The 23,892-nt window shown below is 40.8% G+C and overlaps 1 protein-coding gene across 4 annotated transcripts in view; it reads left to right on the top strand.

The window, feature by feature from the left end:
- JMJD1C (jumonji domain containing 1C) overlaps window positions 1–23,892 on the top strand; it is a 165,957-nt gene that overhangs the window by 108,151 nt on the left and 33,914 nt on the right. For all 4 annotated transcript variants that reach the window (XR_008749917.1, XM_055819417.1, XM_055819426.1 and 1 more), the window contains 3 exons: window positions 11–124; window positions 18,149–18,254; window positions 23,196–23,320. Coding sequence is in view for 3 of the 4 variants with exons in the window: in XM_055819417.1 (XP_055675392.1) it covers window positions 11–124; window positions 18,149–18,254; window positions 23,196–23,320 (345 nt within the window). In the remaining variant the exon portion in view is untranslated. The remainder of the gene's footprint in view (window positions 1–10; window positions 125–18,148; window positions 18,255–23,195; window positions 23,321–23,892) is intronic.

Genomic DNA, 23,892 nt, shown 5'->3' with positions numbered 1-23,892 from the left:
TTCCCAATAGACATTCAAGCCCTTGGTTGGAAAAAGTGTATACAATTCAATTACTGCAGTAGAATTCCTTGTGGACAAGCAGCTGGATTTTATAACTGAAGATAGTGCCTTTCAGCCCTATCAGGTAAGAAATCTAGTTAGTGTATAAGTACTGTCCTTCGAGCTTAGTTAAAATCCATGTGTTTATTGTTAAGTGCATTTTATAGTCAAGTTCTGTGTTACAGGAATGATTTCCTATTGATGATTGGCAGAGATTGTTGCTCATTTTGTGAAAGATTATATTGGGTACTGTATCTGATTCTAGTGAATCTGCTCATGTCAAGGAGTACTATGCAATTAATATTATTGAACCACCTTGAAGTAAAATACCTGACCCCTTTAAAGGTTAACCGATACCATTAATTGTGGAGCAGATAAAAGATAGTATCCATCCTTTGGAAGCCAGGCTTTCATTTCTAGGTATTTGCACTACAGTGATACCTGACTTACTGGTTTTCTGAGAATGAAAAGCAGAAACTGTCAGTTTTTAAGAAAAAAAAAAGCAGTTGCTAGTGTTTCTAAGCCTGCTAAGATTTCCAGTGTCCTTGGTTTTAATGCCTCCTTCATTAATTAGAAGCACATTAATATATTAATGTGTGTGCATTTAAAGAACACGAGAAGCAGTCATCCCCCCTGCCCTTAGAAGGTGGTCTAAAAATCTCTTATGTGACAAATTGAAAAACATTTGGAACCTCAACTCGTACTGAACTGATTGCAATTAGAGTAGCCATAGATTCTTTCTTACGGCTAGGATGGTACACTGCGGTGATACAGAAATAGTATTTTGAGACTTGGAATAACAGATGGCCCTGAATAAATGCTATGTAATTGTGTCCTGACACCCCTTCTTCCCTCCTGCTTCACCAAAGACGTCCGTGTCCCCCCCCCCAGTACCAAATACAGGGCTAGAAAAAGAGAAGTTACTGAGAGAGACTCCTGGGGAAAGGAGAGAGGGTGGGTGAGTTTGTGGAAGGGGCTGGTGCTTTTGTATGTCTGCGGTGGGGAAGCCAAACGAGTTCAATGCTTCTTGTTGGGGTGAGGTTACGTGTTACGACTCGAGCTGCTCGAACAGCTTGGCTGTGCCGCAGAGGACAGTGCCACTATCAGACCCTGTGCTGGCGTCTTCAGGCTTCTAAAAGCAGCACAACCTTGATCCTCAAAAACAGGAGGAGGAAGGAAAAAAAGCTTGTGATGTTAGTGAGCTGAGCTGGATTAGCCCAGGGTGCAGCGAGTGCTGTGGCTTTCTCTAGGGAGGGGGTCAGGATGACGCAACGCAGAGTGGGATATCCTCCTTGGCAGCAGCGACCTCTTAAATCAGCTGAGCTGTGAAGTGTAAATTCACCCTCAGAGTCCAGCCGCAATCTTCCAGATTCATTTTACAAAGCAAATACTCGTGCTAGTGTCTGTCCTTTGCCTGAAATCTATCAAGATCATGTCTCTGATAACGTTCATTCCAGTAACAGTAATCAGTCTCTTTTTGGCAGTGGATCATTTCTTACAAGATGAGCTGAGCAAAACAAATTGAATATACGAGAAGGACTGCCTTTTGTAAAACGGTCCTGTTGCCAGGTCTGGCTGGCAGTAACATAGTGATGCTGTATGCATTTTAGGTCCTTCTCTTCAAGGAGTATTGACTGACACAGAAGCACCTTAATTTGGAAAAGAACATACAAATTGAAGGTGTCACTTTTGAAAATGTGTCACATGAACAGCTGGCTTTATAATATCTTGGTAGGTAATACTGTAATCAACAGCATTAGCAACTTCAGTTTTAATAGAGATGTTGACCAAAAACTGGTACAAAGCAGTAGCTTGTGAAAAATAGTTCTAGATACAAGCTTGGTCTCCTTGACTCTTGACCTCCTTTTTTGACTTGTAGAGGACAGCTCTCTGTGAGAGGCGTGGTTGTTTCCCCCTTGTCGTGGAGCAAATGGCTACCTATTGAGGCCTGAGACGGAGGCTACTGATCTGCATCAGTCATACGTAGTTCGGTGACAAGAGATGGCTAAATTGTTTTAACATTGCAAGAAGGTTTCTGATGGAGATTTCATTTAAGTGCCTAGGCATAAAGAATCTGCATCTAAACTGGATAGTGCTCAGATACTGAATGCAGAAACACAAAATAACATTGAGCTCACTGATGAGTGCTGCAAAGATTTCTTTATTTGGATGGTTATTAGGAAGTTTTAGAAGTTACTTTAGAAATGTCTGGGGCTAGCAATGTTTCAATGCCAAGTTTTAAGAGTAAATGGTACAGATAAGAGCCTTACTGAATGGTAATGTCTTTAGGAGAACAGAAACTTTTTTAAAATGTGCTAACTGAATTATGTACCCAGCAGTGTGTTAGACACAAATATTAACTTGATCATTATGAGACTATTCTCTCCTGAAAGACGCCCGAAGTGGGAGGACTGTTTCTATTAGTTTTGCTTATTATCTTTTGTTAATGCTGGAAATCACATTCCTAGCCTTCAGTTACTTTAATTAAAGTAGTTTTTACTTGTACCTTTTTTCTGGAAGGCCTTCCTTTTCTTTGCCATGAAAACAGGTCCTAGATAAATCTTCGGCAAACTTTCTGTGAAGATCTGCTTTTCTAAAAAGAAAAAAAGGGCCTTTTTGTTCCCTTGTCTGGTTTGGAATACTATTAACCTGCTTATGAGCAGAAGACAGAACTGAGGAACCATTCTTGCAGAGATGAGTTAACTTTGAGTCATTCTAATTGTGTTTAGGTTTTGGTTTTAAGCTCTCATGGCTGCACATTTTCAATATGAAGTCTTTGGAGACCATGGCGATCTAAACACTTTTTTATTGCATTTTGCTGTTAGTGCCTAAAATTCCAGTACCTTTCTGCCAAAACAAACAAAAGTTCAAATCTGTTGGGAAGACTCCATTTCACTTCAGATACAGTTCTTAACTACTGAGTAATTTTTCCCATCGTTGTGTATATGTGTAATACCTAGTAATGGGCAGCAGATGGGCAATTGGTATGCATTCGCTTCAGATCAGTTCTGATCAAAAACCGCAGTGCCGTTTAACATAACTATTGGGCTAAAGGGATTCATGAATAAGGTGATGCCTGTCCAGTTTAAAGGTGACAACTGCTCAAGGCAAAGAAAACAGCACACTTGGCATCCTTTTAGTCTTGGCAGGAAGAACAAAGTTGGAGTAGGCAAAGAACTAAATTACTGTTGTTACCAGAAGTGGTTCTTCAAGAACAAGAGTTAAAGAGACTTTGGCAGGGCTGGCTGGGGAATCGTGAACCATGAATTCCCATGCCATGTCTGCTGTTTGCATAAATAAACATGTTTCAATTGTTAAGAGATTCAGCAATCTTCATAAGAGCTAGATGAGTATCATTATTAAAAGTCGGGTATGCAGCTGTGCTATACTAGCAGTCTTCCATTTTTTTTTTTCCGTTTCTTCTCAGGGTTTTCTATAGCAAGGATTACCCTTGTCAGTGAAGTTGTTCTTTACAACTAAATGTGTTCTGTGATTTTTGTTTTTCCTTATGTGTGTAATGCTTTGAATCCTGCCCTTTTGCGTAAAAGTTCTTTGGATTCTGTATGTGTGGTGCCTTAAACACCAACCTACAACTTGCTTCCGGTGGCTTTTATCTTTGTTGCTTCGTAGAGGATACAAACAGTATTATTCTCTACGTGAAACCTGTGTGTGACCAGGAGTGACTCATTCATTAATCTGGGATGGTCAGACCATTTAGTCATGTAGTTCTTTTTATGGTGGTAACAAGGGGATCTTGAGGATAAAGCAGATATGAATGTTTGCCATGGTACTTTGCTTAGCAATGAAATGAAAATTCTTTTCTTGCAGGAAATGATAGAGATAAAATTTACAACATGCATTTTCTACGTCAGGGTAGTGTCTGTAGGAAATACAGTCTTGAAATGGGATGTGTACAGTCAGATCCTTAATATTTCTCTACTTTGTATTGCCAATATATCACGTATATTTTGTGATAAAGTGAAAATTGACATGTACTGAGTTTTATAGTGGTTCTTGCTATAGATTGAAAATGAACACACTTTCAAATATATTTGTTACTGAAATACGTTAAGCAGAACTATAGTAAGCCTACAGAAATACAGGCATGACCTAAATAATTAGAACTGAAAAGTTTCTGTAATAAGATAGTTGTACTATTCTGTGACAGCTATGTGTGTATTTGTTATGATACATGTAGTAAGTTAAGCAGGAGCAAAGCTGATCGTGCCTTAATTTAAGTGTTGTAGTTTACTTGAAGGACTATAGATGGGGATGTGAAGCATTAAAGCTGAGCATATGGTATGTGTGACCTCATCAGTGTGGTGTTTTTGTCTGGGTGGTGTTTGGCAGTACCCGTCACGGGCACTATCGGGCTGAAGTGTGTGATTCTGCTGTTACTGGCTGAAGCAGCTGGAGTCAACTGCATTATTCTTTGGACAAGCAAATAAAGAATAACAAAAAGTGGTTTATATCATGTTTTTCCATAATAAAATACGCTTATGGAAAGAGCCAGAAAGACTTGTGTTTTGCCCAAGCAATCAGTGTATTTCAGCTGTGTGTCTGGATCAGGCAGAGCAGGGTGTGTGATAGATTATGTATTTCCATACACATACACAAAATAAATACACATTTCACGTATGTATGATTATTTATTTCCAAAGGATTTGTGGGCACACAGCACAGGAACAAACGTACACAGCACTGGAACAAACGTGCACAGCTGAGACAGGGCAAAGAACTTGAATTAAGTTCCTTCACAATCATGACACTTCCTGCAAAGAGGGTATTTCTCCACTGAAGGAAGGAAGTGGAAGGGTGTGCACACAGCCTTCAAAAAGTTCTCCTGCATGTTGGGTTTAAAAAAAAAAAAAAAAAACAACAAAAAAACAACAAACCCTGCCAAGAGGGAATCAAGAACATACTTCAGTTCTTCTCTGTGGTGAAATGTCTCTTTAAGCCACCCTACTTATATTGTCCTTCAGACCAACTATTTTTTTAAGACAAGACTGGTTGCCATAGTGTTTCAAAACGGTAAGGTCTTGGCTGTCTACCTCTGTGCTGAAGGTTGCAGATGTAAAGATAGGGCACTGAGAAATCCCCTGTGGGAGGTGTTACATGCACAGTGATAGGCATGTGTACTTTGCTCTTTTTCTAACTGTGCATTGCACATTTGAGGGCTGGCAGGTCAAACGTCTTAACACACCTTAAAGATTGTTGAAGTAATACTTTCTGGCTAATCATGAAGTGGGTACCTTGGATTCAGGATCTAATACTGCATTAATCTTACTTGATCTATTAGAAATTCAAGTTTCGAATGCCATGAAGGTAAGGGTTGAGAAAAGGGCATTGTGCAGCTCCGATACCCACCTTTTCTGTTTATTATGGGCAGACGTGGGGTATTTTAGGCCTGGATGCTTTTGGGTTTCATGACTTGTTTGCTCTTAAGAGCAAGCCAATGGTGTTAGCAGGGCTTGTGTAGCAATGACTTGTGCACGTAAAAACTTCTTCAAACATTTTGAAACAGGGATAAAATAATATTTTTCTGTCGGTATTTTAAGCACCCCATAATCACACATGCACTCCTCTTTCAGACTTCTCTTACTTTAAACTTCAGGCTTAAAAATAGCTACTGCAGCTGAAAATTGCTTTTCCCATAAACTTGTACCTCCACTGACTGGGCAGGCAGGAGCTTTTGGGTTGGTCCCACCCTTTGAGGTTGACAGAAGCTGCTCGGGAACTCCTGGTGCTGGCCAGCTGGCCGCCGTGGCTGTCATTTCTCTCCTCCCGCTTTTGTTTCTTCCATGGGCGACAGAGATGCACTCAACTTTCTGCATCTTTAACTCTTCTCAGCGTTGTGTTTAAGAGCTATCTTTATTCTTTCCCATGTCTCTGGTGTCTGGACCACCCATAAGCAGTCCAGCTGGCTTCTCTGGCAGCGTTGTGGAGAGGGATGGTCTAAACAGCTTGTTACCGACACATCTATGTTTAAGTGTGCAGATCCAATGTGGGGGGAGGCAAAAGGCTGTAGCCAGCTAGAAGTGGGTCAGATGACTCATACCATCCCTCGCTCCCAGTTACACATGTGGGACAGAAGAGTCATCAGAGTACTCGCAAAGAGAGGAATGAGGGAGGAGGGATTGGCACCCTCCTTTTGTAGAGTCAGAGGGAGATGTATGTTGTCTCTCCTAAGCCTGTATTTGTGCCTGCCTTTGAAAAAGAGCTGCTTCCCTGAGGACCTTATCTGTCGTTAATCTCAAAATACACGGAATAAAATTGTACCTTTCTGTTTTACCTTGATTTCTTACGAAATGAAGGGGTTTAGTAATTTTTCTGTTTCTCTCAGCGAGGTTTGATACAGGAGTGGAGTTCTTCCAGATCTGACAAGCCTTAGGGAAATCAGCAGTGTGGAAGGGAGGCCATCAGTCAGCAGGTGGGTGGTTTAGCTGCCACAAATATGTGTGGCTCCTCCAGGTAGTAGGAGGGAGTTCAGGTGCAACTGCTGAAGGCTATGGGAAGGTGCGCAAGGAGGAAGGGGAGGGTGTTGTGAGGTCCCTGGAATAAGCTGAGATTGCTATAGTGGAGGTAGGCCTCAGATCCAAAGGAAAACAGGTTTTCTTCCACTGTCATAGAGAAACTTTATTTACTCTTCCTACGATTTTTCAAAAATCACGGTTGATTAAATTGTTTGACTTCATTAATCCTACTCCAGGAGGTAGCATTGAAGTAAACAATTTAAAAGTTAGGAATTGAGAACAGATGAAACAAAACTTGCTTCTTCTTTGAAGGTGAAGATCAAATCCTTTCACTGAAGTATCTTAGTACTTCTCAAAAGCAGTTTTGGGATTACTGAATTTACAGCTCCATCCAGTGTCTCTGGGTAAGGAACTTCCTGTGTTTCATCGTAAATTATTACTTTTTTCACCAGTAAAGGCCTGTGGAAAATACTGCTCAGTAGGAAGAGTGGGGCACCTTAACCTTGGTTCTGTGTCCTTAAAATTTCCAGTCTTCATATTTGATTTATTAAAAATTAATTGATTTCAAATAAAATGTTATTAAAAAGTTCAAATATTTTTTCTTATGTGATATTCTTGAACAACACTGTTTTCGTGATCTAGACACAAAGTCAGCTCCTAGAGAAGTCTGTTTCACTTTATAACCAGATGGTGCTTTACCATCATGTTCTTGCTTTCCCAAGTAGTTGCTGTATGTAGGGACTGCGAATCCTTAGTGCTTTGGGGAACTCCGAAGTGAGAAGGAGGGTAAAATCTCTCTGTTGTTGCATGGGAGTGCTTACCTAGGGAGGGAAGAAGAGCAGACCTTCCTGCATTTCAGGTAGGGGGGAAACTGAGTTTCATTCAAATGTGTTCTCTCCAGAATTAAGCTTTAGCTTGACATGATAAGCACAACAGCTCATTCGATGAGGTGCTTGTGGTATTCTTTGCTTTCGTTCCTTCCTATGACATTGCTTTGTTCAGAGCTGCTGCTCTGTAACTTTTTCTTACAAGATGTATTTTTGAAATTACACCTAATAGAAGCACTAATTTGTAGTCTGGGGTTAGTGCTTCATAAGAACTGCTCCACAGCCTTCAGCAAGCTGCAGTTAGTAGAGGTTGAGAGCTATAGCAGTTCCAGGTGTGCATATGGAATTCCTTTTCCAGGCCAGACATCTGGGGAGAAACTCAAGTAGTCTTATACAAACTTGGGTTTTTGGGTTTTTTTGTTGTGTTTTTTTTGTTGGTTTTTTTTTTTTTAAATTAAAACCAAATACGAATCTTACTATTTTCTTAGACATTGGAAAAACTTAACTAATAAGAAGTGCAGTATTTGTTTTGATGTAGAGGGCTTGGTGTACAGTGCCTTTCCTGATCAAGCTTAGTTTCTTTTTAACAGTGTACTACAAATATAGTTCTAAATTTTTTATTCACTACCATTGTTTGTAAATACTTTCCCCCCCTTCAGTCTAGCAAACATTTCCTGTCTTTTGAATGAAATTAAAATTAACTATTCCTGTTTTTTCCCCTGCACCCCCCTCTTCTTGTGTGTGTCTGCCAGCATTACTGGGAGTAGTATTTTAGTATGCTTTTGCTGAGCAAGTGGGTTTGAAGCACAGTAATTTCTGTGCATCTCTCATTATTCTGTACTTTATGATTTTAGTAGTGAATTTTAAGCATACAGTTTAGAAACTATTTCAGCCATAGGTGCTAGGGGTTTACCAAGTGTGAATGTTTTCTTCCCTTTTTCTATCTTCTTTTCACCACTCTATGCCACTTTGGTATATGGTAGATAAAGTCAGGTTAAAGCAGTATAAGGATGCATTAAGATTTGCTGGCTTGTGTGGTGCTTGACAGCTACCCCCCCTCAAGTGGTGTAGTTCAGTCTTCAGTTATGTTTTAACAGGAATTTTTTGATTGTGTGTGCTAGTAGATTTATCGATGGAAAATATTGTGAAATAGATGAGTGTTGTATCAAATTTAAACTGAATGACTTTCCTAAGTTTACCCCAGGGAGCTTATTGCGGCAACAACTGAAATGCGCCTGTTTTCTTATTAGCAATTTAATCTTTCCTCTTTGCAAGACCATTATTCATCTGTTCCATAAAAGGCATAGCCACTGCTTTCTCCAGAGTTGCAGAGAGCTGTAGTGTTAATCCAAATATGATATGCACTCCAGCTGGTCAGACCTCTGTTATTTATAGGGAAAATTCCTAAAATGGCTCCAGCAGGTCAGAACAGACCTCTTTGCAGAAAAAAAGCACACGATGATGGCTGCATTGCTTCTGATACGGTGTCTTGGAGCAGAGGCAGCATTTCCACGTTTGCAGTGATGGGCTCACTGTTGTATGCCCAGCCAGGCAGTTGGAGAGTCTGCACCGTATGCCTGAGACAAGAGAAGATTGTTCTTCTGAATGAAATTCTGCAAGAAAATGTGCTAATTGTTTTCCTAGCCCAGATTCATTGCTTCTGTGCAGTGCTGCCTTAAATCCTACCAGAAATGTAACTGTGTAAAGCTCTGTGCAAATACAGTGTGCTTGTTTAAAATGTGAGAGAAATGTGTTTTATTCTGAATTGCTTTCTTATTATCAGCATGTGGGCCAACTGTGTTACATCGCACTATTCTAAGAAACACATTTTCAAACAAACCCTGGAAAACCACTTGAAAATGGAACATCAATGTAATAGTAATTAAGTGGACCAAACTCCACTGAAGCTGGCTTTCAAGAATATTTTGAAGATGTCTGATGTATTCTTTTCTCTTAACGTAAAAAAGGCAGTTAAGGTATTTTTATTTTTGGGAAGAATTTGTATTCTGCCCATAACCCTCACAAGTTACAGGGGGAAAAGAACTGGAAAGTTGTATGTTCCCAGAGCTCCTAGTTGATAAATAGGAGTGAGGATATTTGCAGAACAGACTGGGTAGCTTTGTGGCTGCTGGCAGTGCAAGTTGGTGGTTAGAGCAGATTAGAGCAGAGTGTCATTTGCAGGAGCCAGGTACTCTGGTGCACGATTCTGGGAGGTGGTGTTGACTCTAGGAGCTGTCGTCAGCCTGCCACGTATTGGATAGTGTTTTAATTTTCTTCTGCAGATTTGAATTGAGAGACCTTTGCTTTTTAATACAGTAAGCTCTTACTTACCAGTAGTCCCATCAAAGAATACTGTGTTGCCGAGTAATGCAACTGATAAAAAATTTGATGAAGGTAGCTACCATGAGATAAGAGATTAATTATCTAGTTTGTCGTTTTCTCTGGTGATGGTATACAGCTTTCCAACTCTGCCAGTTCAAGCTGGCACAAGTAACTTCTGTCCCTGATGCAAGGAAGATGCGCCTTCTCCAAAATGGTCAGTCTTGGAGCAAGAACTGATTTCTTAGCTTGATTTCTGGAGGCATTAGACTGCCTTTTTAGCAGCCCACTGGTTCAGACAACTGATTATCAACAGAATGTACTTTGGTTTTGCTTAAAGACACCTCTATCTGTACCCATTGGTCTTCAGCTGATAATGATTTGGGGGAGTTGTTAGATACCTTCTGAAAGCTGTTCACAGGGTATCTGGGTCTCAGTTTAAGTTTTAATAGCAATGTACAAAAGATTTTTTCTCCGATCTACTCACTTGACTGCTCTCCTGGTTAGCATCAACTTCACTCTGCTAATTGCTTGCTTCAGGGACGTGTCTGCACTTTGAGGTTTCTTTTCCCATAGTGGCATTTAGTTGCTTGGTAAGTGACTCAAAGGCTTGTTCCAGTATCACCACATGACGTGGGAGTTACTGGCTGAGTCGGGTAGGACCAGTACTCACTCCCTGTTTCTCTTAGGAGTAGATAAAACAAAACGCAAAATTAGGACAAAGTTGCATATTGCTGAGATAGTGGTGATAAATTTATGGAGCCTACAGTGAGGAAGGGGAAGGAAATGTAATTCAGTGCAAAAGCAAATGTACAGCTGTGTCATCAAAATGAAGAAGATAGATATGGAGCAGTGCTACTATTTGCTTGACCTTTCCTTTGTTTGTACATGGAGAATGTAAGTAGTAGAAGTACACTGCACTGCAGTCCTTCAAATGGAAGCTGACAGCCCACCAGGTTTGTTGGGTAGGAGCCACTTGTGTGGGGAAGTCTTTAGATCAGATGTTAAAAGGGAACGTCTGGCACTCCAGGAGATTTTGCTTTTCTGATCCAGATTGTCCCAGCTGCTCAAAGAGAGGGTGACATAACCCATGAGCATAAGGGTCATCGGGTTTTTTTTAATCTCTCTTTTCAAATGCAAAACTGTTGTAGAAGTCACTAGAGCAGTTTTTAGGTTGTTTTGTGACAATGTCTGCCTGGCCCAGGTTTGGTTTTGCTTATCTGTTGGTGGCTGCTTGCTTCCCTGCTGCGTGCTTGTTCCGTATGCTGCTCTTGTCCCTTCTGCCTTTCTATACTTGATCGTCATCTACAGATAGAGGAATTAACAAACTGACTTGTAAAAATCGAGCTTTCCCATGTGCCCATTTCACCTGAGGCACTGGGAGTCTTATAGGAAGGCAAATATCTCTGTTTATTTTTGTGTTTGTAAGTTAAAATCCAGGAGAATACTATGAGTCAGATTTTTTTCCTGTATGTTTATGTTCCTAACTTTAATATATTTTCCATAGGATAATCTTTCGTGTTTTTAATAGAAATTTATGGTATTCTTAGGGGGGTGAGTTATTTCTCTAGAACTGAGCTAATCGGTGCAATGATGCTTCTTCAAGCCTGAAATCATGACTTGGAGAAGTGTGTGCAGCCCTGCTCCCCTGATTCTCAAACCTGCTAATTAAAATTTTAAAACCAGTATCAGCTCTTTGGTTGTTGAACAGGGGAAATGAGGAAGGAAGTAGGAGTGCGTGGGGAGAAGTATGAAGCATAGGGAAGAGTGGGGAGCAAAAGAAAACCTGGTGATAGCTTTTCCTGAGGGTTGTTAAGTTTCCTGACAATTGGAAAGTTACTAAAATTTTTAGTCATTTTTCCCCGCTGTGGGTTTAATTTTCTGATTATAGAAACGTAGTCATTGCTGTTATACAATGAAAATAATCCATAATCTTAAATGTTGGTGGTCTGAAATACCTATAAACATTTGTCCTTGTTGGAGTAGTGCGTTCAGAGCCCCTCGTTGGGAAGGAGTTAGTTATCCCTGCTCTCTCTCGCCTGGCCTCTGCACGTCGGCTGGGCGTCCCTGCCATCCCGGCCTTCCCTCATGCGGTGTGCACAGGTGTGCATCTGTGCACGTGCGAGCAGGGCTGACCTCAGCTCGACTTTCTCGCTGGTAGGGGTGAGGGTTGTGCCTTCAAGCTTGACTTAACTGGTTCAGATGTAGCCCAGCAGCTGCCGGGTTTGAATGAGGTAAATTGTGACTGTGCGCTCAGAACAGCAGAAAATAGGTCAAGTGTGGGTTGGGTTTACATGGAAAGCGCTAGCGTCGCCTGGTAAGCCTAAGCCTCTTCTCTCAGCTCAGACAAAGCCGTTTAAGGTAAACTGGGAAGTTACGATCTCCCCAAAAAACTCTCTAGCTTTCCGTATCCTTGGTGTTTCTGGCTGGTGTTGCCTTTCATGAGAAGCCTGGAGCGGGAGGGAGGTTGCCCTAGTTGCAAGGGCAGGCAGTGGGTCAGGTCGATGTGTTCCCCCTGGAGCGGTCCCCGCTGGAAAGGCGATTCTCTGCTGGCTTGTGCGCAGCAGCACAGCCCTGCAGCCGTCAGTGCCTCTCTGACCTCCTGCCCACCAGCTGCAGCGGCGTGGCAGCTGGGGTAGCCTTTCACTTGTCAGGAATAAGGAATATACTGTTTACCAGTGCTTTGTGCCTGCATATGTGTCTAGAAAGATGGTTGAAGCAACAGAAGATCTGTATATTTTTGTCTCAGCTAAATGTGGTGATTTCCCTGTAGGGTTTTGGTGTGGTCTGTGTGGCATTGGCAGCGCCTGTGCCTGGCCAGTGATACCTCTGGGGGCGTGTTAGTTGCCGCCAATTTTTCTGTTTTAGTTACACTCATCTTTTTGCCACTGGAAAAAAAGTCTTGCAGCATAGCAGAAGGGTACTGCCAATTAATAGGTGGTGTTCTTGTTGAGATCTTTGGTATTCTGCCCATCCAGATTTTATGTCACTGTTTTGTTTTATGTAGGTTTTTTTCCCCAGCTCACTCTAATGTCAGGTAGGACATCATTAAGATTGAAGCTTCATTAAAAACAACGCTGGTGGAGATTACAGATCACTGATCTGTCAGGTGACAAAACCAGTGAAAGATAAAAGGAGGAAGAAAAAAGGAGGATGGCTAGTTGTCAACGAATGAAAATAAAGACAGAATTATACAAACCTTTCAAACAAGGGGTAAAAATATACGTGGATGTGCTTGAGGCTGGGTACAGGTAAGGTAGGTATTTAAGTATTCTTTTTCTTTTAATGGCAGAAAATAATCTTCCAAAACATGGCATTAGAGGACTAGTATAAATTCTCAGCAGTCTAGATTTTAAAACCAGTACTTTTTGCTGCTACTGCTCTCAGAAGACTGTTGTGGCAGTCCGTAGACAGATGTTGACTGATCTTGTTCCTTGGTTTTCAGACTGCAGTTTTGAAATTTAATTTCTATGCAGCTGAAGTTCCATGCAGTCGTAAAAATTATTTGGTGTAAAAAGAAAGAAAAAAAAAGGGGAGGGGGGATGTGTGTGAGGGGCTCAATTTTATGAAAACTGATTTCAAGATGTTCACTCACGGAAAAACAGCAAGCTGAAGGTTCAAGCTTTTGACACTTTGATCTCTGAATTTAAATATGGTCCCTCTACCATTAAAGTGCTAACAAAGTGCTTATTCCCATGTGCAGCGCATACTGTGTAAACATTGTAAACAGGACTCTCAGGTTGGTTATGTACTAGTTTTCATTTAATTCATGTCCTAAATTATCAGAAAACCTCTAAGCAGCCAGAGGAAGCTATAGTTAATTAAGCCACAGATGGTGAGGACTAATGTGGTGTTGACCTTTGCGAGGACTGCAAAATCTACTTAGTCTTTCTCTGTAAAACACTAGCTGAAATGAGTTCCTACTGATATTAAAAAGATGTCCTTGATGCATTGAAGCCAAATGCAGAGACACTGTGGCCAAGAAAGGCACTTTCCCAAAGAAACGCGTGCTAGTTCCTTGCATGGTATGTGTTGAGATTTTGTCTTCAGGGCTCCAATTTAAGCCTTTTTAGTTGCAAAAGCCACTCTTTTCCAAGACTGGTTTTCCTGGAATGCATTTTGCCAATTTTCCTCTTCTCCATCAATGAAAATGAAGAGTTGACAGCTGACTGGACTTTCTACACCTTCTTATAAGCAGCATGCAGCCTGTGCAGTGGGAGGTAGGAGTGGCTATTAGAATCCACTTTTTAGTTGTTTTGTGCTCCAGGGTTTCATGTTTCCATTTATTGAACTCATTTCTGCCCCTCAAGTCTGTGAAGAATGACTTGGAGAAGTATTTTAAAATTCTGAGGAAACATCTCTCAGTAGTTCAGGTCTTGTTGGGAAGGTAGAGAGCTGTGGAAATGTGCAGGCGGTCCCTCCACAGACGTGCCTGGCTGCCCAGATCAGAAAAGGAGCCTGTGGCCATTTGAGCCTTTCAGAAAGCACTTTGCATGGTCTATGGGCAACAATGCAGGTTCAGCTCATCCAGGGATGCCGCTCAGTGTCTTGGACATTATTTTGTTTGTGAATGTGGCTTGAGTAGGGGAATTCTGCACATATTTGGGTTTTGTCTAGTTTTTCTGTGGGTACTGTCTTTGAAATTCTTGCTTGATCGTGACTTAAAGGAGTTTCAAAGTATTACAAGTGATCTGCACTTGTTCACTTGTGGTTTTGTATGATAAATTATGTTTGTCTGAATAACCTCTCTAAAAATGCTTCTCTGAACAAAGATTTCTACTTTCTGGTTAGAGCAGTGTGATATGTTAACCCAGTGGTATGGTCTGTTGTTTCCAATCTGCTCTATCCTTTTGCATCAGAAGAAAGAACAGATGTACTCAAATAAACACTGGCTCACTTCATTATCTGGGAAAATTTTATTCTTTATCCTTCTCATGATTTCCTAGGAGTTGAGCATGTCCCCATTGGTAGGAGTTGCCACCTAGAGAGACATGCAGCTTACTGAAGTGTTTTTTGGATAATTCAGCAGAAAGTCCACTCCACCAGAAGTGAATTTCTCTTTGGACTGGAAAGAAGGAAGAATAGCAGCAAAAATGAAAAGAAAAAAAAAAAAGAAAAAAAAAAGATATTGTTTGCCAAGCTTCTGATAGTCACATTGCTTCATGTGACTGTCTCCTAGAAGGGCAGGAAGGATTATCTCAACCATATCTTTCTAGCCCATATGCCCTTTGTCTTCCCAGTGTTACATATAGTCGTTTGTGGAGCAAGGGGTGTTGCCATATGAAGTACATAAAGAGCTTCGTACAGTAGATTTGAAGAAGAAAATTTGCAGTCCCATTTCTTTGATTGGCATTCTGATTTGCATTTTGTAAGGATTTCAAACCAGCGTTAACATCCTCCTGGAGGGAGGTGTTCCAGGACTCGTGGAAAAACTAGTCTAGGAGAGGGTACCATACTTGTGTGAGCAAATCTGCTTTCAAATGAGGAAAAGTCTGGAGGATAATCCTACAGGGCATTTAATTTTTCTGTGGGTTAGTCTGTCAGTCTTGCTACTTTGACCAAGAAGGAGGGGAAGACTGAAGGTCATAATTGCCAAGGTTCAAATCTGTAGACAGAGTTGGTTTTTGAGCAATAAAAGTACAGGGTAATGAAAAAGACTGGGCACTGCAGACTCATCCGCTCGTCTTCTGCGCTAAGATGGGGAAGGGACTGCAAGTCACCATCTGTCTTTGTTGCCCCATCTCCCTGGTTTTGCCAAAGTTTGTGGTGTGCACTAAACAGCGTCTTAAACCATCATCTTATAATTTAACACATTACGCATTTAATTTCCTGGGTTTTAGATGTTCAGATTTAAGATTAATGGTGGAAGGTGGTCAGTCACAGCACACACGTTTTTTCGTAGATATATGTACACAAAAGAACAGAATTTTTGAGATTTCAGGAAGCTTTTTTATAGCATCTTGATACTGAGCTACAGTTGTCAGTTACAATTTTGCATTGCTGTACTGATTTCTGTTGAAATGTTTATGTCTAGAAGCAGAACACTTTTTTTGTGGGGGTGGGGTGGGGCAGTGTTTGATGATATGTTCAATGTGTGTTTTGTGTGTATCTGTATTTAGAAACCCTGGGTTCCTTTCGATATCCTGTACGTAATCCCGGTCATACCTACATGCAGTTTGTGTAACAGATCTTTGACCTCACTTGTGCCTTCTGTAGCTCATGTTTGAGATGAGCTCATCTTTCTTCAAGAGTGAAGAAAGTAGTACAAAATGCAGTTTGCAGTCTCCTTTTCTAAGTGTTCACGTGAAACGCACTCAATCAAAGGTACTGGTAAGTCGTGCACCTGAATAGGAGAAAGAACAGAAAAGGTTCAAATGCACTCTCTGTAGGTTGACCGGTATCTTCAGAGTCAGGTTCAAAGAAGTCAAAGATGCTTAGGAAGGATGTGAAATCTTAAAAAAAAAAAAAGAAAAGCAGCAGTGTGCATTGCCTTCAGAAACACATGAAAAGTGTCTCAAGATGACACAGAGACTCAAAAACTTTGCATAAAGGACTCATCGAAGTAGAATAATGTTAAGACTAACAGGTCTGACGTATGGTACCTAATCAGCGTGTATAGTCTTGAAATGAAGATACAGATTTTCTTAACTGTGACTGAAGGAATTACTAAGAATGTTTGACGTCTGCGTGTTAACTGTATTTTTAAGTCAGCCAGACAGACAGACTTCCAGTATTGCAGTGCCTCAGTCTGTTGCTTAGGTCTAATGCTTTTGGATCCGAGAGGGGAAATTTTTGTTACAGGAATCTCTTGCAGCTGCTGTGAAAGAGAGTGCATGGGAAGGAGGACAGATGAATGATCATCACACAGCTCCAGTTTCAGAATCTGTTGGGTTCCCTTGGCAAAGCATTTCCTCTTTCCAGTGGTGGTGTTGCTTTTGTATGTAGGATCAATGCAAAAATGGATTTACACAGGGAAGTAGAACAACTAATACACTTTGTGGAATGACTCAGGAGAGGAGGTGTTTTGCTAGTCTGCTATCCTTGAATAAATTCTAGTGCTGACCTTCTTGGGCTTCTGGTAATGCTAGCAATGTATACTTCACCTAGCTGGTGGTAGAGGTCCTGTTGATCTTGCCCTTCACTTTGTTCCACTTCACATATATTAAAACAATCACCTTGAGCATTCCTTTTGGATCCGAGGCCATATCCTTTTCAAAAGCAAAAGGAGAGTGAGTGATTTTCTCTTGGTAACTGAAGCATTGATTCTTTCTCCATAATGGAGCACACAATCTTCAAGTGTCAGGAAGTGAATTCTGAATTTGAGATAGACATCCTGTGAACAGTGGGTTAGCAGGAGTAATCTCATCCAGATGAATAGAGAGAAATTGCTCATGTCACTTGAGGGCCTGGCAGCAATGCACAATTCCCTGAGTGTTGCTTGTATCTTTGTATTCTATGGATGGAGCTCTTCATAATAAATTGTAAAACATCAAGGAACTTGTTGGAGATCAAGGAAAGAAATTACTTGATCTCAGCTGCAGCACTGATAAAACATTTTACATTTTGTATGTGGAGTATTGCTCTGATTATTTTAACTGTCTGAAGTTCTCTTGGCACAAATGCATGTTCCTGCAGCTCAAGGATTTCCTAGGCCATCTTTGCATGAGGAGTCGCCAGGCGTGGTGCAGATTTATTTCACTGCCACAGCCTCAAAAGGCAGAAATAGCAAGTTTGCTCTGAAGTAGAGAAATAGATACTCCCAAGAGTCTAGAGGTGAACGGTGACTTAAGCCACGCTGTCTAAAATACGAATAAGATCTTGTGCCTAGTTTTTCCGTGTTAGGACAACAGTGCCACCAAATGTGTCTTAATTTCCCAGATGATGTCCTATTTAAATAGTCAAAAATAATCTTTTCCAGGAGGACTGAATATAATAAAAAATTGAAGCATGTCTTATTTGGAATTGCCTAATTAACAAAGACCTACATATTTGAAAATCAGTAATGGTGTTTCTCTCAGAATGTTTGTTTCTCTTAAAATACAGCTATCTCTTACGCATTATCTTTGTGGATTTTATAGCTATGTTTATGCTCAGTATGTCCATACTAAATTTTATAGATATGAAAAACAGATACTTATTTTTTAAATTCATTTAATCGTTTAAATTCTTTCTGCATACCTGTAAACACTGAAGTCTTTAGAGGGCAATTTTAGCTTGTAGCAAGACAGCATTTATGAAAGTGTGATCCTATTAATAGCTTACAAGTCTGGCCACATGTGGGGTCTGACATACCATGTTCCCATGAAATAACTTCTAGCACTATGTTATGCTTTTAAGTTTTTTCTAAAAATAACACAGGGATTTGTAGGCAATCAGTAAAATTAGCATAAAACTACTTAATATTGTACTCTTAAAATACATCTAGGAAATTAAACAGAAATGTTACAAGTAAACATAACATATGGTTCTTTTTTTTAATCTCTACTTTAGGACGACGTAGACAGTCTAAACCCAGTTCTCAGGGATAACCCGCAGTTACATGAGGAGGTAAAAGCCTGGGTAAAGGAACAAAAGGTTCAGGAGATTTTTATGCAAGGTAATTATGTGGGAAATTCTGTTATTTCTATTCTGTGTTAGCTAGTTTAAGGCCATTAGTTGTGTTGGACTCATCTCATAGTATTTGTGATATAATGGAGAATATATTTCTGACTTGGAAGTTATTTTTGGAAGTATTTGTTAATACAAGAAAACAAGACTATGTAAAAAGCTGTGCGTGACTTCTTCAGACTGTTCATAACGTGTTTGATGTTTTGGTGATTACAGCAGAAGCTGAATATCATGAGTCTGAACGTAGGTATTTTATAAAGTTTGTTGTGAAAATAAGCGCGTATGAATGGCAACCACACACCTTTTAGCATGTTTAAAACTGTTGTGTGCTCTGTTAGTGTTACTATTACGTGTGATAACTTCTCAGATACCTGCCTGTTCTTGCAGTTATTCACAGCTCTGTCACAGATGAAGAATACTTTCAGATCTCCACCCCACACCCTCAGCCCCCGATTGAAAAGTGCCTTTCAGATCAGTTACAGTTTTGTAACTCTGTTCTAATGCTAGAAGGTTGCAGCAAATGCATACATCATTTTTTACACTGTAGCTACAAGTTAGGTGAAAACTAGTATGAATTAGAATAAATTATTTTGGCTCAGTCTTGCTGATAATAAAAATGTATATGCATTTGTGCAGTATATTCATTAACTTTCTGCAGAACTGACAGACAGCTCTACAGAGGCATTCCTAGCTATGGGGGGCAGAAACTAACCTCTGTAGGATCTGGGTTAAAATAAAATTCCCAGGCAAGCAGCAAAGCAGTTTCAGGACAAAAATGCTTAAGCATTCTGTAAATTAAGAATGGGAGGGGAGCAGTAAATAATCTGGTATTTTAAGGATGGCACTGAGGTTTGCTTACTGTCCCTTTGATAAAACTAAGGTTAGAAAACCAAAAGAATGTGGTAAGTATAATATCCATGTTACAGTTAAAAATGTCTGTCTTTCCTTCTGTGGAGTTTCTGATTTGACTAATGCGATTGTATGGGCCACAGAGAAAGCATGCTGAAAAAAGCAATCTGTGGAATTGTGTAGATAGGAAGTTCGTATGTCGCTGTTAGTGATTTTAGATTCTATCATAATACCCTCAGATACAACATGAACAACATGAGTTAGTAGTCTGTTGGTGAAATTTGCAGGCAGAACTAGATTGAGAGGTGATGTGAAATCAAATTAGGGCTATAGGAAAAGGAAACTAAAATTGAGCTTGTTTGTTGTATTTCATTAGAGTAACAATACTAAGAAAATTACCAAAGCTTTTCTGTACACTGGCACAGACTCAATACTTGAGCAAAGCCCCAGCAATATTGGAATAGTCACCTAAATGAAACTGCCAGCCTGTCATCCCCACAACTCATTTATGTCCCATCTTTCCAGGAACTGTATTTTTGTCTTACATATATATAATTTTATATAATTTCTCAAACAGATGTTTAGATGCTTGGAAGTGCACAAATTAGGAGTATTTTAGATGAGGAGGTGAATTTAATTCAAACGCCCTTGCAGACTAGCTCTCCTCATCTAAGGAAAAGCTGCAGTTCAAATGCATTGCTCACCTGCTGTGGGTGCAGTGTGACCGGAGGAGAGACGCACTTCCTCGGGCGGTGACATCCCATCCGCCGTGACAGCCTTTGCAGTGCCACCAGCTCAGCCCCACTGGACGGTGGTCAGCCAGCAGAGAATGCTGTCATGTTCTCCTGGGGCATAATCTGCTCCTGGTCCTGGAGACTTTGCATTTGGCACGAATCTTTCAATGGCTTACAGGCAGCCCTCTAGCAGTGCTAGCTGCTGTAATCTAGTCATGTTATCCTTCTTTTCTCCTCCCCTCCCTTCTCTGGTTTTCTTCATCTTCTCCGTTATTACCATTTTCCTGTTCCCTGCAATTTAAGCAACATTTTCAGTTATACCGTGTCTAGACACATCTATTAAGGTTGTTACCATATTCTCTTGCTTCATTCTCTACAGCATTTTTAGGATCCAGCCTTTTCCTTCTTGTCTATGATGCTGAAGTCTTCATCTCGTATCTTACTATTTGCTACTTAGACTACCACAGTTAAAACGCACTTTTATCTGAAGAAAGAAGAGGGTCAGATAAAAGTATTGAAATCAGGTTCGAAATGTTTGAAAGAAACATACCAATTTGAGGAGGGGGAATTTTAGTCAGAACTGGTCCAGTTATTTACAAGAATGAGACTAAAGAAAAAAATTGGCCCTTCTAACCTGTTCTTTGGGCAGCAGTCACAGCAGCAGGCTTTGCAGTAGAGATTGTAGATTTGACAGGAAAGTAGTTTATTCCTTGTTTTTTAAAAAAAAAAAAAACAACCATCACCAAAAAACTCCTCCCAAACTTGGCCAAGTTGAAGGCTTTAGGGACGAATAAAACCAGTTCAAGGAACATAGTAAAATGTCTTTGATACTTAACAATTAAAATCTTTGAATTTTTTCTTCTTATTAGATTTACTATCACTACAGTCAGTGAGGCTGCATGTATAATAATCGTCTTGAAACACTTGAGTGTGCTTCAGCCCTGGAGATATTTCCTGATAGCGCTGCACAGGCTGTTTCAACAATGTGTAGCTGAGCGTGATTCAGCCAGGGACTGGAGACAAAGCCAGGCTTTTCCTGTAATGGCTGCTTGTGGCTGGGCTGGGCTGGAGCTCAGAGCCGTCCTGTGTCGTATGACCACAGGCTAATCTTTCTCCTTCTTCGTGACACCCAGCAGCACATTAAAAAAAAAAAAAAACAAAACCCAAAACCAAACAAAAAACCAAACAAACCACCACCACGTTTTTTAAAGGTAGATAAAGTGTCTTTTAAAAATAGATGGGATAATAGCTGGGAGGAGGGGCAGACACAGATTAGAGCAAGGAGTAAGAGGAAAGAAATTGGCACTGGGTCAGTGCAGAAGAGTATAGGAGAAGCTGGAAGCTGATGGGGAAGGATGGAGCTTGTAAGATGAGAAGACTGGGAAAGGACTTGGAAGGCAGTGGCCTGGAATCATAAATGCTAAAATGAGAGAAGCTGGGGAGAGGCTGGTTCTGGTTATGCAAGAGACTGAAAATCATTGTGCAGTTAACAGCAGGCTGCAAGAGAGGAGGAACTGGGATAGGAACGTAGGAATGAGAAATGCACACGAAGAGGCACAGGCAAAATTTTACTGAGACTGTCTGAATAAGGCAGAGCTTTGGGACAGTGATTAAAAGTTCGAGACATGGAGAATGCAGTTGGGTCAGGCAGCCAGAAGTGTGGGAGCTGAGCTGGAGGCGTTTTGCAGGGGCATATGGAGTAAGCGTTGGAGTGGAGCCATCAGGAAATGTGTCCCCACGGGAACCCCGTCTGGTCCAAGACAAGGAATGAGAGACATAAGCTTGCAGATCCTTCCTCTTTTTATGGTCATACGTGTCAGTGATTGGCAGCACCCATGCTGGTGCACTTCTGACCCTTGTCTGTGCAGCTGGAAACGTGCTCCAGGGACGAGTTAACACCAGTAGCTCAGAGGGTTCAGTGGGTCTCAGGGTTTCAGTTGTGCAGTGAATGATGTGAATGTGGGTGAAAGAAGGGTGCCACTGCATGGTGTTTCTGTTCCTAGCTGTTTTAGAACCTAGATAATCACATGCAAAAGGTATTTCAGAAGGCCTTGCTAAGGTTCCACAATTAAATCCTAAGACCACTTGGAAATGTCTAAATTATTACTGCTTTTGCACTTCTCCTGACTTCTCAAATATTGACATTAGAAACAGTCCTTATGAACATGCACTTCCTTGTGCAGAGGTTATAATGGACTCAGTCATGTGAATACAGATATTTTGCTAGAGAAAGATCGGCAAGGTCCCTGTCTGTTTGCTGCAGATGTTTGAGCTTGCTTAATGTGCTGGGCAGGGGTTGGAAAAAATCTTTTAAGACTAAAGACAGGGGAATTCTGGCCTTGCCTGTGTGGTTGAGCAACTAAGCACTCTTAAATCATTTAAGTTAGGCTTTTTGTAGGCTGCCACTGACTGGTTTTGCTTCCGTTCCTGTATGCCTGACGTGGGGTTTGGTTGCAGAAGTAGCAGAACCCACACAGTTGGAACTGAACTCGGTGGCAGTGTGCTTGGTCATACAAAATGCTATATAAACACTTAAGTGCAATGAAACTTTAGTGTGTTGATAATCAAGAACATGGGATAAAATTGTTGAATCTCAATTTCTGGGTCTTGAAACCAACTACAGAAATAAAACTACTGTATCATACTGTCCCCCCCACCCCCACTGACTTTTGGAGGTGAATTAAAATGATTCTGCAAAGTGACTGTGTGTGGGGTTTCTTTGCAGTTGCTACATCTGAAAACAGGAGCTAAAATCTTCACTCAGTGTGTGTGTGTGTGTGTTTTGGAATATTCTGTGTGGCCATAGCAGGGACGGGATCACTCGGCTGCCTTTCCAGCTGCTGTAATGGAGAGAAACTCTGTGGTCACTTATGGGAAAGACTTGGCAGATGGAGAGCCTAACCACTGAGATGTAAATCTTTTTGCCAGCAAAGCAGCTGGGCATGTGACTAGCCTGTTAAATAGCTTCTGTATAACCTGCTGCTGCCACTTTCTGGCCTTTCAGATTACTTTCCTATGGTTCCTGTACGTAGGCAGGAATCTGTCCATCATTTCTCATCATGGTTGCAGCAAGATTTAGTTAGATAAGAAAACAGTATGTTAAAAATACTAGCAGAATTGACCTTAAGGCATACTTGAATGTACCAGTTGCGTTCCAAAATGTCTTCCTGAGTAAAAGTCAAATCCACAGGCAGTGCTGTGCCAGAATTGCCTGTAGTTTGCTGACCATGCCGTGCACGCTGTATGTTTGCTATGAGGCTGAAAACCCAGGAAAACCCATTGATACTTTTTTCTTTCCTTTTTTTCTGAATTCCTCAATGGCTTTTTCATTTCTTCCCCTTCTAAAGGTCCGTACTCCTTAAATGGTTATAGGGTGAGAGTGTACAGACAGGATTCTGCCACCCAGTGGTTTACTGGTATCATTACCCACCATGATCTCTTCACCCGCACTATGGTTGTTATGAATGACCAGGTGAGTTTTGGTATGTGTTACTCGGAAAACAAGCCTCAAGTAAACTACACGTTGGGAGTTCTTACAGGTTTTTTTGTGGTGCTCTGAAATACACTAAGCTGTTCAGTTCTAGCAGGGCGAGTCTTATTACTGCGCTGAAACTGCAGCATGACTTTGCATTGGGCTAGCAATTAAAACCATCCTGAGGCTGAATGTTTGTGCAATCATGTGATTAATACCAGTTCTACAGTTTTGCTTTTCTTCTGCTCTCACCATTTGACTAGTGAAGTCTTTGAAGGGAAGCGATCTGGTTTTAAGAACTGGTCTTCCCTGTCAGCTCTGTTGAGAATTTCTTTTCTCAGCGCTGAAATCTTCTAGCACTGCAGTAGCGATTACTTCTTCCAAGCAATTGAAATAACCGCCTCCCACAATTTATTGAATTAAGCATTTACTTCAGCCCTAATTTACATTTACTGAGGTGGGGTTTAGTTGTATTTCTGAAGTTGATGTTATAAAAAGAATTAATACTGGTATTTTTAGTGGCATGGCACTAATGAATTTTATTTCAGGAGACCAGGGTAATGATTCATTGT

Source organism: Falco peregrinus, chromosome 1 (genome assembly GCF_023634155.1).
Source record: "Falco peregrinus isolate bFalPer1 chromosome 1, bFalPer1.pri, whole genome shotgun sequence".
Taxonomy (NCBI): Eukaryota; Metazoa; Chordata; class Aves; order Falconiformes; family Falconidae; genus Falco; species Falco peregrinus.
The sequence above is the reverse complement of the archived record's forward strand: the minus strand, read 5'-3'. Positions and strand labels throughout refer to the sequence as shown.